The sequence below is a fragment of the Notolepis coatsorum genome, assembly GCF_963971535.1.
Source record: "Notolepis coatsorum genome assembly, chromosome: 5".
Classification (NCBI taxonomy): Eukaryota; Metazoa; Chordata; class Actinopteri; order Aulopiformes; family Paralepididae; genus Notolepis; species Notolepis coatsorum.
Genome location: NC_140169.1, coordinates 84,990,527 through 85,005,526, shown reverse-complemented (window position 1 = coordinate 85,005,526; position 15,000 = coordinate 84,990,527). Strand labels below are relative to the sequence as shown.

Genomic DNA, 15,000 nt, shown 5'->3' with positions numbered 1-15,000 from the left:
GGTCACCTATAGTATCAGCCCTGATCAATAACTATAGAGGGTCACCTATACTATCAGCCCTGATCAATAACTCTAGAGGGTCACCTATAGTATCAGCCCTGATCAATAACTCTAGACGAGGGTCACCTAGATAGTATCAGCCCTGATCAATAACTATAGAGGGTCACCTATACTATCAGCCCTGATCAATAAATCTCTAGAGGGTCACCTATAGTATCAGCCCTGATCAATAACATCGCCCTCCTCCTTCTCGTCTCTCCAGGGCGGCTGTTTCGACCCGGTGCCCCAGCGCTTCCCCTCCCAGCCCCCCGCTGCCACGCCCATCTCCCTGGAGTCCAAACTCCCCGGCTACCCGGCTCAGTTCAGCAGCCCGGGGCCCCTGGCTCAGTACCCCGCGGAGCTGGGGCCCCAGGGGCTGGGGTTCGGGGGGGCCTCGAGGGGGGGCCTTCCCCGGCGGGGCCATGAACATGGGGCTGAGGCCCGGCATAGTCCCCAGACCACCACAGGGGATGACCGCCCAGCTGCGCCTGCCCCCCAACCAGCTCCGACTGCAGCTGCAGCAGAGGCTCCAGGGCCCGCAGCAGGTGAGGAGGTCACGGTGTTGTTGTTGTTGTTGTTGTTGTTGTTGTTGTTGTTAGTTAAGTAGTTTTACATGAATTGTTATGGCTTCATTGTTTTTAAAATCCCAATAATGGTGCGGGTCCACCAGAAGCACACCAGGTGAGTAACAAAGAAACGCCACCCTCTCTCTGTCTCCCCCCCTATCTCTGTCTTCCCCCTCCTCTCTGCCCCCCTCTCTCTGTCTTCCCCCTCTCTCTGCCCTCCTCTCTCTGTCTTCCCCCTCTTTCTGCCCCCCCTCTCTCTGTCTTCCCCCCTCTCTGTCTCCCCCCCTATCTCTGTCTTCCCCCTCCTCTCTCTGTCTTCCCCCTCTCTATCTTCCCCCTCTCTCTGTCTTCCCCCCTCTCTCTGTCTTCCCCCTCTCTATCTTCCCCCACTCTCTGTCTTGCCCCCTCTCTCTTTGCCCCCCCTCTCTCTTTATCCCCCCCTATCTCTCCCCCTCCATCTGCCCCTCTCTCTCTCTCTCTTCCCCCTCCTCTCTCTGTCTTCCCCCCCTCTCTCTGCCCCCCTCTCTCTGTCTTCCCCCCCTCTCTCTGTCTTCCCCCTCTCTATCTTCCCCCTCTCTCTGTCTTGCCCCCTCTCTCTTTGCCCCCCCCCTCTCTCCCCCTCCATCTGCCCCTCTCTCTCTCTCTCTCTCTCTCTCTCTCTCTCTCTCTCTCTCTCTCTCTCTCTCTCTCTCTCTCTCTCTCTCTCTTCTCTTTCTCTTTCTCTTTCTCTCTCTCTCTCTCTCTCTTTCTCTCTCTCTCTCTCTTTCTCTTTCTCTCTCTCTCTCTCTCTCTTTCTCTCTCTCTCTCTTAGCTCCAGAACAGGCTGACAGCCATGAGCCAGTTTCCAGGGGGAGCGCAGCAGCACGTTGCCATGACGATGCGTCAGGGAGTGCAGCAGCAGCCTCAGATGCCCTCACAAGTGAGTCATGGTGCCAGCGCATTCGTGCGTGCCTGCGCCTGCCTCTTATTCGCTCCCTTTCCCTACACAGTACTTGGTTGTTGTACAGTAGCACTGAAATATATCACCATACAAGGCGTCGCGTATATACTAGTGATGTTAAGATTCACCGATTTGCATCGGTGCACCAGCATGAACCTTCAAGATGCGAGTGCACCGGTGGAAAAAGTGCGCATCGGCTACAATTCAGGTTGAACTCGCGATGCATCTGTTGTAGCGTCTTTGCATCGGTCACTCAAAACCGATTCATTGATATAATTTCCTCTCATCCACTTCTGTCAGCACTCAGCAGCAGAGACTATCTTTGCTTCGCTACTACGGAAGGCGAGAGCCGCGTCACAGTTATAAAAAAAACAGTGGAAGTCGAGGACACAACTGGCTAATGTTAGCCACTGTTAGCCGCTCAGCTAACGCTAAACTATCTAACTAACTAACGTGACTCCGCAACACCGGTTCCATTAGTGAGGAAATGGGGGGGGGGGGGGTATATTGATGAGGCTTGACAACAGAGGTTCAAAGATAACTTCACATTTATTGGCAATTTGTTTCTTTATATCGCTTCCTCCAGGTTCCAACTGTGTTGACAAAATGCCATCATGGTGTGGTCAACTACGGCACATCAGAACTCTCAATTCAATTCAATTCAATTCAAATGGGCTTTATTGACATGGGAAACATACGTTTACATTGCCAAAGCCAAACAAAACAAAACAAACCAAAACAATCAAACAGAGAAAACAAAAGAAATCAGTACATTACAGACGGAATTTCTTGTACAGTCTTTATGGTGGTTGTATTCCGCTGGATGTCCTTTTCTTGTCACAGCAGCTCACAAATCTTGCTGCTGTGTTTGCACATTCTTGTATTTCTCCCAGTAGGTATGGGAGTTTTGAGTTATTGTCCATGTTTTCAAAGTCTCTTTGGGTGTTTGCAATTTGTGGGAAGTATATGTCTCTGATGTCTTGGTATAGTGGGCAGGTTGTTAAGAAGTGGAGCTCGGTTTCCACCTCGTCTTGTGTGCAGTGGGTGCACAGTCTGTCTTCTCTTGGGAGCCAGGTCTGCCTATGGCGGCCTTTCTCAATGGCTAGGCTGTGCTCGCTGAGTCTGTACCTAGTCAAGGATCTTCTTAGTTTTGGGTCAGTCACAGTGCTCAGGTATTCTGCCACTGTGTACTCTCTGTTTAGGGCCAAATAGCATTTCAATTTGCTCTGGTTGTTGGGTTGTTTCTTTCCAATGTGTCAGATAGTTTTCTTTTTGTTTTCTTATAATTTGATTTAGTCCAGTGTGGTTTCTGTCTGGTGGCTCTGCTTGTGTTTGTGAGCAGAGTCCCAGAACCATCTGGCTGAGTGGGCATCTATCGAGGGTCTCTCTGTGGGTGAGGGCTATGTTGTGGAGTGTGTCTGGGTCACTTTCTTTTAGGTGGTTGTGGAATTTGAATGCTCTTTTTTGAATTTTTATGATTAGTGGGTATCTTCCTAGTTCTGCTCTGCATGCATTATTTGGCGTTTTCCGTTGGGTGCGGAGAATGGATTTGCAAAATTCTGCATGCAGAGTCTCAGTTGGGTGTTTGTCCCATTTGGTGAAGTCTTGGTTTGCAAGTGGGCCCCAGACTTCACAACCATATAGGGAAATCGGTTCTATGACGGAGTCTAATATTTTGAGCCAGATTTTGATTGGAATGTCTAACTTGATGTTCCTTTTTATGGCATAGAAAGCCCTTCTTGCTTTGTCTCTCAGGTCGTTCACAGCTTGATTGAAGTTCCCTGTAGCACTGATGTTTAGGCCGAGATATGTGTAGTTTTTTGTGTGTTCTAGGGAAATTGTGTCTAGGAGGAATTTGTGTTTTTGTTGTTGTAGGCTGTGCCTTTTTTGGAATATCATAATTTTAGTTTTGTTTAGGTTTACTGTCAGTGCCCATGTCTGGGAGAATTTGTGCAGAAGGTCAAGGTGCTGTTGTAGCCCTTCTTTAGTTGGGGACAGCAGCACCAGGTCATCTGCGAACAGTAGGCATTTGACTTCTGTGTCTGCTAGGGGGAGGCCAGGTGCTGCAGTTTGTTCCAATGTTTTTGCCAGTTCATTTATGTATATGTTGAAGAGGGTTGGACTCAAACTGCACCCCTGTCTAACCCCACGGCGTTGAGGGAAGAAGTCTGTGTGTTTTCCCTCAATCCTCACAGCACATGTGTTGTTGGTGTACATTGACTTTATGAGGTCGTAGGTTTTCCCTCCAATGCCACTATCTAACAGTTTGTACAGCAGACCCTCGTGCCAAATTGAGTCAAATGCTTTTTGGAAGTCAACGAAACAGGAGTATACTTTGCTTTTATTTTTATTTATTTGGTTGTCGATTAGGGTGCTGAGGGTGAGAATGTGGTCTGTTGTACGGTGATTTGGTAGGAAGCCAATCTGTGATTTGCTCAAGGTATTGTTGTTTGTGAGGAAATGTATGAGTCTGTGGTTAATGATCATACAGAGGATTTTTCCAAGGTTGCTGTTGACACAGATCCCACGGTAATTGTTTGGGTCGTATTTGTCTCCCTTTTTGTGGAGCGGTGTTATGAGTCCTTGGTTCCAGATATTGGGGAAGATCCCGGAGCTAAGGACAATGTTAAGGAGTTTTAGTATAGCCAATTGGAATTTGGAGTCTGTGAATATGATCATTTCATTTAGGATACCATCCGTGCCGCAGGCCTTCTTGGTTTTAAGTGATTTTATTTTGTCCTGTAGTTCTTGTAGTGTAATTGGGGAGTCTAGCAGGTTCTGGTAGTCTTTTATGGTTGACTCCAGGCTTTGTAGTTTATCTTGTATGTGTTTTTGCTGTTCATTTTTTTGTATTTGGCTAAAGAGATTGGAGAAGTGGTTTACCCATACATCTCCATTTTGGATGGGTAGCTCCTCGTGGTGTACTTTGTTCAGTTTGTTCCAGTTTTCCCAGAAGTTATTTGTTTTTATGGACTCCTCTATATCTTTTAGCTGGTTTCTGACATGTTGGTCCCTTTTTTTTCTGACTGTGTTTTTGTAATGTTTCAGTGTTTCACTGTATTGGAGACGTGTGTTCTGGTTGTCTGGGTCTCTGTGTTTTTGGTTTGATAGGTTCCTTAATTTCTTCCTGAGATTTTTACAATCATTATCATACCATTTGTCATACATATTTTTATTTTTCCTCGCTTTCCTATTTGAGGCCTTTAGGTTGGATAAGGAAGCTGTAAGGTCAAATATGTTATTGAGGTTTTCTACCGCCCCGTTTACACTTTTGCTGTTGTGTTGGAAGTTTTTTCCTAGGAATTGCTCTAATTTGGATTGGACTTTTTGTAGCTTGATAGCGGATTGGAATGCTTCCATACTACTTTCCTTCCATTTGTAGTGTTTTTTAATAGTGTGTAGTTTGTTTGGTTTTGGTATGTCCTGGTTGGGTGTTGATCTATTCAGGTAGATAGTGCAGGCATTAAAGCGTTCCGTCTTGGGACGGATATCCGTCCATTTGATTTGGAGATTCCGTCATTTGATTTGGAGTCGTGACGGATTTTAACCTGAGCCAATCAGAGGCGTCAAATATCCTTTTTTCCCCTACCGCGGCCGCACCAAACAGTCATTTGCGAGCAATCGGCAAATTCTCAGGCAAATGCAACCAACCAGAAGGCGAGATTGTTCTGAGTTTACAGCCCTTTCACCCGCCTCCGCTGTGCTCAGCACCAATGGGAAGCGCCCATTTTGAGACTCTCTAGCGTCTAGCTCTACTCGCGAGTAAACTTGACTCATCAACACCATGCGGCAACTTTTTACGAGACCGTAAGTTCATTTGACTTATTCTAGTCTAAAGAAACATATATATTACTATTGCTATTGATAAATCTAGGTAACGTGAATGCCACAAAACGAATGCCTTTTGTTAATCAGAACGTTATTTACGCGACAAGCAGTGTGTTGTTGTCGTTGTTGTTGTTGTTGGTGGTGTTTCGTGTGTGTGCTTGCGCCGCTCGCTTTCTGATAAATGTATGAATGTTGATAAATCTAGATAACGTTAATGCCACAAAACGAATGACTTTGTTAATCAGAACGTTATTTGCGGTATCAATTGTTTTTAAGCTCAATAAACGTCTTTCTCCCATTTGTCCGGGAGATCTCTGGGTAACAGTACTGTATATTTGCATATCATATATGTCACAAATGTAACATTACTATATACCTGTATGTCATGTATGTCACTATGAATTGAAAACGGGGGACCCTGATGTAAACAAGACGAACGTCTTTCTCTGGTCTGCATCCCCTTAACAATTGTGTGTATTGAGCTGTACTGTATTGTACCCATTCTGCAATCTGTTAAATATTGATTGATTGTTATTAACAGATTGCAGAATGGGTACAGTACAGCTCAATACACACAATTGTTAAGGGGATGCAGACCAGAGAAAGACTTTCGTCTTGTTTACATCAGGGTCCCCCATTTTCAGTTCATCATAACATATATGACACACATGACATACAGATAGACAATACTGCTACATCTATACATTTATGACATACCAGATTTACAAATACAGTAGCCTATTGTTTGTTTGTGATACAAAAATAGTCTAAAAAGAGTATATACATTTGACGAAGAAACTGTACATTGGAGGTGGTTGGGTGGGATGGGGGGGGGGTTGTAACTATACATTGGATTATCGACAAAACCTTACTTGGTCCCAAGAAGAGGGTCTCGTGTATTAAATAAAGTTTTCATTCATTCACTCTGGATCTTGTAAATCCAGTAGCAATACACACAATTGTTAAGGGGATGTAGACCAGAGAAAGGCGTTTGTCTTGTTTACATCATCAGGGTCCCCCATTTTCAATTCATAGTGACATTTATGACATACACAACATACACATGACATTTATGACATAGGGACATACATGCCTTACAGGTATATAGTAATAGTACTGTTACATTTGTCACATATACGATATGCAAATATACAGTACTGTTACCCAGAGATCCTAACAGTAAATATATACATATGATGAGGAGGAGACTGTACATTAGGAGGGGGTGAGTGAGTGGGTGGTAAATAAATATATACAAACGGTGGGGAGGAGACTGTCCATTGTTGTTGTGGCATAATTGCGAAACGTGTTTAGTCCCTTGTTTGTATGATAACAAGCCATTTAGTTCATGGTTCAAAGTGGGGAGGGGTGCTAGCTCGCCATCAATCAGAAGCTAGCCACAAGACTTGCATTCACGCTCTCCAGCACACAACAGTAGGGTCTCTATAGTCACAGTCAGGACAGTAGGCTCGCTCTACAAGTAGGCTCCCTTAAAACGCTAACGCTATTAAAAAAAAAATACAGTAGAGGTTAAAATAAGAATATGACTTGGCCAGAAAAAAAGTTCAGTCAGGAGATTTTTTTTTGCTTTAATCCCTGAGATAGTGGTTTTGCTGTGGTCTGACAGGGGTGTTTGCTGGCTGACTCCCCTGTCTCTCTCTCTCTCTCTCTCTCTCTCTCTCTATCTCTCTACGTTCAATGATTTAAAGTGGCCAAACGTTACAATAGAAATACTAACTGGATAGTTGATGATAAACATTTAATTTCATTATCTGAAATATTATAAAATCATTAAGTCTGCTATAAGCCATTATCCCTTTGTGTGTGATTATTATTGTCTCACAGTAGTGTGTATATATAAATTGTGTGTGTGTTTTTAGCTAAAGTTGATAGAAAACACAGTACTGTGCAAAAGTCTTAGGCACCCAAGAGTTTTTATATAAATTGTCTTACAGTAGATTATAATCTTTTTTATAATAATAATAATATAAGCTGCATATAAGGAATACAACCAAATCCTCTGTCATACCATAAAATTGTATCAGTATTTTGCATCGTGTTGAATCGCATCGTATCGCCCCGAATCGCATTATGTTGAATCAAATCGTATCGAACAGTTAACTGTATCTCAACAGGGGTGAATCGTATCGTATCGCATCGCCCGGTGCTTCAAATGTATCGTTAATGTATCGTATCGTTGGCAACGTATCGAGATGCACATCGCATCGGCCTCAGTGTTTGAGATGCACATCCCTAGTATATACAATGCTGTATATATTATGATGGTATTACAATACTATACACTACCCCCCCTCTCTCCTTCCATCCCCCTCTCTCTCCTCTCCTTCCCTCTCTCTCACTCTCATCCCCTCCTTCTCTTTTCCCCTTCCTCTCCTCCCTTCTTTCCCTCTCTCTCATCCCCTCCCTCCCTCTCTTTTCGCCTCCCTCTCTCTCTCATCCACCCCCACTCTCTCCTCCCCTCCCTCCCTCTCTTTCCCCCTACCCCTCTCTCTCTCTGCCCCCCCTCTCTCTTTTCCCTACCTCTCCTCTCCCTAACCTTTTCTCCCCTCTCTCCTCCCCTCCCTCCCTCTTTCCCTTCTACCCCTCTCTCTCTGCCCCCCTCTCTCTGCCCCCCTACCTCTCATCCTCTCTCTCTCTCTCTCTCTCTCTCCCCTCTCTCTCTCTCTCTCTTCCCCTCTCTCTCTCTCCCCTCTCTCTCTCTTCCCCTACCTCTCTCTCTCTCTTCCCCTACCTCTCTCTCTCTCTCTGCCCCCCCTACCTCTCATCCTCTCTCTCTCTCTCTCTCTCTCTCTCTCTCTCTCTCTCTCTCTCTCTCTCTCTCTCTCTCTCTCTCTCTCTCTCTCTCTCTCTCTCTCTCTCTCTCTCCCCTACCTCTCTCTCTCTTCCACTACCTCTCTCTCTCCCCTCTCTCTCTCTCTTCCCCTACCTCTCTCTCTCTCTCTCCCCTCTCTCTCTTCCCCTACCTCTCTCTCTCTTCCCCTATCTCTCTCTCTCGTCCCCTACCTCTCTCTCTCTCCCCTCTCTCTCTCTCTCTCTCTCTCTCTCTCTCTCTCTCTCTTCCCCTATCTCTCTCTCCCCTCTCTCTCTCTCTCTCCCCTCTCTCTCTCTCTCCCCTACCTCTCTCTCTTCCCCTACCTCTCTCTCTTCCCCTACCTCTCTCTCTCCCCTACCTCTCTCTTCCCCTACCTCTCTCTCTCCCCTCTCTCTCTTCCCCTACCTCTCTTTCTCTCTCTTCCCCTACCTCTCTCTCTTCCCCTACCTCTCTCTCTTTCTTCCCCTACCTCTCTCTCTCCCCTCTCTCTCTCTTCCCCTACCTCTCTCTCTCTCTCTTCCCCTACCTCTCTCTCTCTCTTCCCCTACCTCTCTCTCTCTCTCTTCCCCTACCTCTCTCTCTCTCTCTTCCCCTACCTCTCTCTCTCTCTTCCCCTACCTCTCTCTCTCCCCTCTCTCTCTTCCCCTACCTCTCTCTCTTCCCCTACCTCTCTCTCTCTTCCCCTACCTCTCTCTCTCCCCTCTCTCTCTCTTCCCCTACCTCTCTCTCTCTCTCTTCCCCTACCTCTCTCTCTCTTCCCCTACCTCTCTCTCTCTTCCCCTACCTCTCTCTCTTCCCCTACCTCTCTCTATCTCTTCCCCTACCTCTCTCTCTCCCCTCTCTCTCTCTTCCCCTACCTCTCTCTCTCTCTCTCTTCCCCTACCTCTCTCTCTTCCCCTACCTCTCTCTCTCTTCCCCTACCTCTCTCTCTCTCTCCCCTCTCTCTCTCTTCCCCTACCTCTCTCTCTCTCTCTCTCTCTTCCCCTACCTCTCTCTCTCTCTCTCTCCCCTCTCTCTCTCTTCCCCTACCTCTCTCTCTCTCTCTCTTCCCCTACCTCTCTCTCTTCCCCTACCTCTCTCTCTCTCTCTTCCCCTACCTCTCTCTCTCTCTTCCCCTACCTCTCTCTCTCCCAGCAGCAGCCCCCGCTGAATGCCCAGATGCTGGCCCAGCGGCAGAGGGAGCTCTACAGTTTCCAGCACCGTCAGAGGCAGCTGCTCCAGCAGAAGGTCCTGCTGATGAGACAAGGCATGGCAGGGGCCCCCACCGGAACCCCCGGGACCCTGAGCCTGAGGGCCCAGCAGCCTTCACCCACCACGCCCCAACAACAACAACAACAACAACAACAATTCAACTTCCCACCCGGCTACATCCCGATGTCGGGGAACCCCCCTACCTCACCCAGCAACTTCAGCCCAATGTCGGGGGGGCCTCTGGACCCCAAGCTAAGCGGACGTGGCCCCTTGGGGAGCCAGACGCTGATCGCTGGCATACAGGGCCAGTTTGGGGGCGCTGCCGTGAACTCCTCTGTGCAGCAGGGGCTGTTTCCGCAGTTCACAGGAACCGGTGAGTGAAATATTTATATGTTATGATGATGTAGAGCTGAATCATACTACTACAAATCTTCCTAGTAGTATCACAGTAGTCGGAAGGACTTTTGATATTTATATAAAAATCAGACGTGACGTGGTTTCATCCAGAGACTGTCGCGGGGACACTTTCAAAACCAAAATTACACATTAAAGGTGCTATAGATAACATTCTAGTTAGAAATGTTAAAAAATAAAACATCCACAGAGCTTTTAGAAAGGTGCGGAATAAAAGCATTGTTTTCCCCCCAAAATGAATATTGATTAATGAATCTATCATTTAAAATAGTTTTTTGCGGGGCAAAAATCGATGTTGTTGTTTACATGTATCCCCTCCCTATTTCCCATTTCCCCACGTGGAATGCACCTGATTGGATAAATGACATGCTGGTGCTCTAGTCTAGTGCGACATCTAGTGGCTGAATGTTATCTATAGCACCTTTAACCAAAGCGCCATTGCCATTTACAAAATGCAAAAAGGTCTATATATGCAGACGACACAGTCATGTTGTATAAAAGCCAGTGGGAATATAGCAACATTAACTGATTTCTCTGCTTTTCTTGTCAAAGGTATTATCCAGCAAGACCCGCCGTTCCAACCTGAACTCGGCCCCACCAGCCCTCTGCTATCACCTCAAAACTCAACCTCCCAGAGTCCTTTGCTCCAGCAGGCCCCGCCCCCTGGCTACCAGTCACCTGACATGAAGAGTTGGCAACAGCCTGGCATCGGTGGCAACAGGTGATTTGGTTGTGATCAGGTGGACAAAAGCAGAAGCACATGTGTATAAGATACTGTGCCATAAATATTACAACATGGTTTCAGTTTATGAAGTAGATATTTTGGGCTTATGTTGTAATGTGTTGGCTGGGGACAAATTGGTACCTTGAATGGACAATCAATGGGACTTTATGATGCCGTAAAAATGTTTTGTGTGAGTTCTTACACCGAAATGAGGTACAGACCTTTTAGCAGTGCTATAATATAATAATATAATTTTGGAGCTCACGCAAACATTTTATGGCCTAATAAAGCCAGAGAACCATTCATTGTCTATGGAGCAGCCCCAGATTTTACATCCCAGTGACATCACTGATTGGAGGGTTCTCTCCCTGATGCATGTTCACAAATCCTGACTGAACTGTTCCTGGTGCACTGGATGAAACGGGTGGTTTACCTAGAACCCTTTTAAGCCTGAAACAGTCCGCCTGGGTATATGTAGTTGTTATTGCTGTGTAATTGTCAGAGAATGTGCTGTGAGTAAGTGCTTTTCACCCTTTTTTCAGAACTACTTCAGCTTTCAATATATGTTATTGTTTAAACTTACTGTATGTTTTGAGTGTGTACAGTATCAAACTGTTATTAGACAAGAAAAACTCAAATCGGAATGGGATTTTGACAGGTTTTTAGTGAAATAGAAAAGAAATGTGTGCAATTATTGCAATTGAATATCAATTTACAATTCAACATGTACATTTTGAACTTGGAACTATTATGCAACTGCAATAAGGTTTGTGAACCCTGGCCTTTTAGATTTATTTTCACTTTTGTCTAGGCGGAATTTTACCTTGGTGGTTGACCTTGAAGCAGATAGAATTCTACTTGTGTTTACTTCCTCAATCACTCCCACAGTTTTTGGATTACCGTAATAAGCCATATGTGAAGAAAGCTCAGCTCCTTGGCTTTCAGAGGGCGCTGAGCTTTTTTCGATAGCCCAAATACTCAAATAGTTACGGTACAGAGAAGCAGCAGTGGTAGTGGGCCCCACTCTTAACACATTGGTCGCCATGGGTTATATCCATCAATATAGCCAGTCTGCCACCGTTGAAAGCCTATGGAGATGTTTACCTTCTTTGCAGGGCTATAACTTTTTAAATTGTATTGCTATATCTGCATTACTATGGCCCATTCAACATCGATTATCTATCGTTCCGGATGTTGGAACGTTATATTTTTTCATTCATACATTGTTGTGTTAATAGCGTCTTGAATATAAGTATGTTTATACGCTTTTCTGTTGTAATTCCAAAAACGCTAGTTATAGGCCCAAACGCATATTATAGATTATCGATTGCCGTTTCTTTCCAATACACGCTATATAAAAAAATTCAAATGTATATGATCGGTATACATTATGCTTCATCATGCGTGGAGGAAAGGGGAGGCGGGGGTCGTCTATAATTCCTTTATCGTCAGTAACGGCTTTATGTAGTATGGGTTGATATATTGATCAGACTGTTTGCAAACAAAGAAAACGCACAATCGGGCTGAAAATAACGTTACTGTCCTCTTACCGTTCGCCGATGAGACTGGAAGAAAAATATCCCAATTATTTGACTCCGATCGCCTATATCCATTTCCGGTTTGTATGGCGCAATAAACGCCGAAATCATATCGATTATTGTGTTATGGAAGCGATCCAAATGCACGCCAGTGTTTGTCTGTAGTCCCGTAGCAAGATATTACTGCCGGAGGGATTTCCTCGACGCACCGATCACAACTTCCGGTTTTGAGAGTGTAACTCGCCCGACCATCCACCAGGCGGCGGTATTGAGGCATTGCAATCTCATTCAGGGTCCCGCTGCAGCACCGGAGGTTGGCTGGATGAATTATGAATGCCATGGCGAAAAAATGAAATATTGATTTAAAAAAACGGCTTACGCCGTTTGTTGCCGTTCAACGCATGGCGGCCAAAAACGGCGTAACTCGTTTATGGCGACCAATGTGTTAAAAGAGTGTGATGATCATAACACCACCGTCATGTGCTGTCTTTCCTCATTCTGTGTTCCAGCTTATTCAGCCAGGCGGGGCAGGGTGCAGGACAAGCCTTTGGCCAGCAGGGGGTGTACAACAACATGAGCATCACAGTCTCCATGGCCGGGGGGTCAGGGGTTGTGGGTGCACTACCTCCCTTGGGGCAGGCTGTCGGCCTGGTCAACAACAACCTCAGCACAGTCAGCTCCCTGTGCAGCGACCAGGTAACCTTAACCCTTTCACCACCACACTACAGAAGGTTAACCCTTTTCACCACCGTACTACAGAAGGTTAACCTTTTCACAACCACACTACAGAAGGTTAACCCTTTCACCACCACACTACAGAAGGGTTAACCCTTTCACTACCACACTACAGAAGGTTAACCTTTTCACAACCACACTACAGAAGGTTAACCCTTTCACCACCACACTACAGAAGGGTTAACCCTTTCACTGCGACAATACAGAAGGTTAACCCTTTCACCACCACACTACAGAAGGTTAACCCTTTCACCACCACATTACAGAAGGTTAACCCTTTCACTGCCACACGACAAAGGGTTAACCCTTTCACAACCACACCACAGAGTACAGAGGTTAACCGTCTGTAGTGTGGTAGCGAAAAGGTTAACATCACTGTTAAGAAACCTATCCCTTACTTTAACCTTATAATCTTAACCTCACTGTTTATAAACCTATCCCTTACCTTAACTCAATCAGTGCCAGAGGTCAGGGCATCAGGGGGCGCTAGTACGCCATCGCTTTAATCAATGGGGAGACTGCAAAATTTAAATATATCTTATATTATAGCTATGGGTCTAATACACCCGTCGGTTGTCAGTGAGTTGCTTCCAGTCAACATGCAGTAAACAGATTGTTTTTTCATCCGTACATTTCCGTTTTATACCGTTTTGAATATGAGTATAGTTTTGGTGATTCTTAGTAATCCCAGGAAAAGACGCGATAATAGCGTTTTAGTGGAATACACTTATCACCAATGTTTAAGGTGCGCCCGTGCGCGTGCACACATGGCAAAACGCTCCCGCACACATCTGAAATCTGTCGCGCACAGAAACGTTTGTGTAAAATATGCATGTAGTTAAATTGACTGGCGCGTTGCATGGAATACTACGGTACCCTGTTGCGTGTGACGTTACCCAGTGAAGCCCCGCTTTCAGTGCTTTGTGGGCGTCGCTACTGTGCTCTCACACACACAACAGATGAGGAAGCGGACAGATCCGACCAGCATTGATTCTGCTCACAAAGCTAAAGCGAATGTACATTACAGATGAACTGCAGAGAAAATTCCCAATTTACCGTCCGGGTCGAGACTAATTGGAAGCGGAGTGCAATGCGTGCAAAGCTTGACCATATGTTTCTGTGTCTAATAAGGTGCTGGCGATCTCAAAGCTCACATGGACACAGAAAAACATTACAAATAAAGCTGTGCGAGGCGAGAGTTTGATGGCAAAGTTGACCGAAGTATATGCAGCTATACAGAGAGAGAAAGAAAATAATTTAAAACTATTTTGATGCCTCAAAATGATGTTTTGGTTTGATAAGATGCTTATGATACAATCATTCTAAGGATGATGTGTGTAATAAATTAGTTTTGTACACTAATATCAAATTATGTAAATGTAAACAAATCCGAAACTGCGTAGTGCACTTTTAAATTAGTATCTTTGTGAGGTTACTGTTTTATAATTTACATTACATTGAAAAGATACAAAGATATATTTTTTAAAGCTGGATTTTCTAATACAGAAGAGGTATTATTTAGAACATTACTTGATATTTTTCTTGTTATTTATTTTGTCCAGTAAGACCTGAAAATATATATTATTTTGTCATATAAAATAATATAAACAATAATTGTATATCCATACAGAGGAGGCATACTTTAAATCAGGGGTCTCAAACTCAATTTACCTGGGGGCCGCTGGAGGTAGAGTCTGGGTGAGGCTGGGCCGCATCAAATATTCCACAAAAAAAGGGTTTCAAGTATTCAAAAAAAAAGTACAACTGATCCAATCTTCTCAATCTTTAGCAATAACATTTCAGAACATGAACAGTTCTTCAGAACATGAACGGTTCTTCAGGCTTCTCAGTGGTGTCAGTGGACTCATCCACAGCTATGGAAATGCACTGTGTATTTTTTTAATTCTATCACAAAGCTGTTTAATCAAATCACCAGCCAGTATTTCAGTTATTCTGGTTGCTGTGCGATCTGAGGGGGATTTGCTTTTGTTTGCCTTCAAACATGGTCTCCATCACTTCAGTCATACATTATTTTCAAATAGCTATCGTTTCTTGGCATATAGTCACATAATTGGTTTGGTGCTGGGACCAGGGGAGTAGCTGGGGGGGGGGGGGGGGTTAGGATGATTCCAAGGGCCCAGCATTGGGGGGGGGGGGGAGAAAACACTATTATTATCTTTTTATTAATATGG

At 45.0% G+C, this 15,000-nt stretch overlaps 1 protein-coding gene across 1 annotated transcript in view; it reads left to right on the top strand.

Annotated features, from left to right (window-relative positions):
• Positions 1-15,000, top strand: part of ncoa1 (nuclear receptor coactivator 1) — a gene marked incomplete at its 3' end in the record, with an annotated part of 164,503 nt that overhangs the window by 147,127 nt on the left and 2,376 nt on the right. Inside the window, 6 exon segments of the mRNA XM_084314162.1 lie at positions 263-424; positions 426-584; positions 1,417-1,524; positions 9,344-9,770; positions 10,364-10,532; positions 12,583-12,769. Of these exon segments, the coding sequence (XP_084170288.1) occupies positions 263-424; positions 426-584; positions 1,417-1,524; positions 9,344-9,770; positions 10,364-10,532; positions 12,583-12,769 (1,212 nt within the window).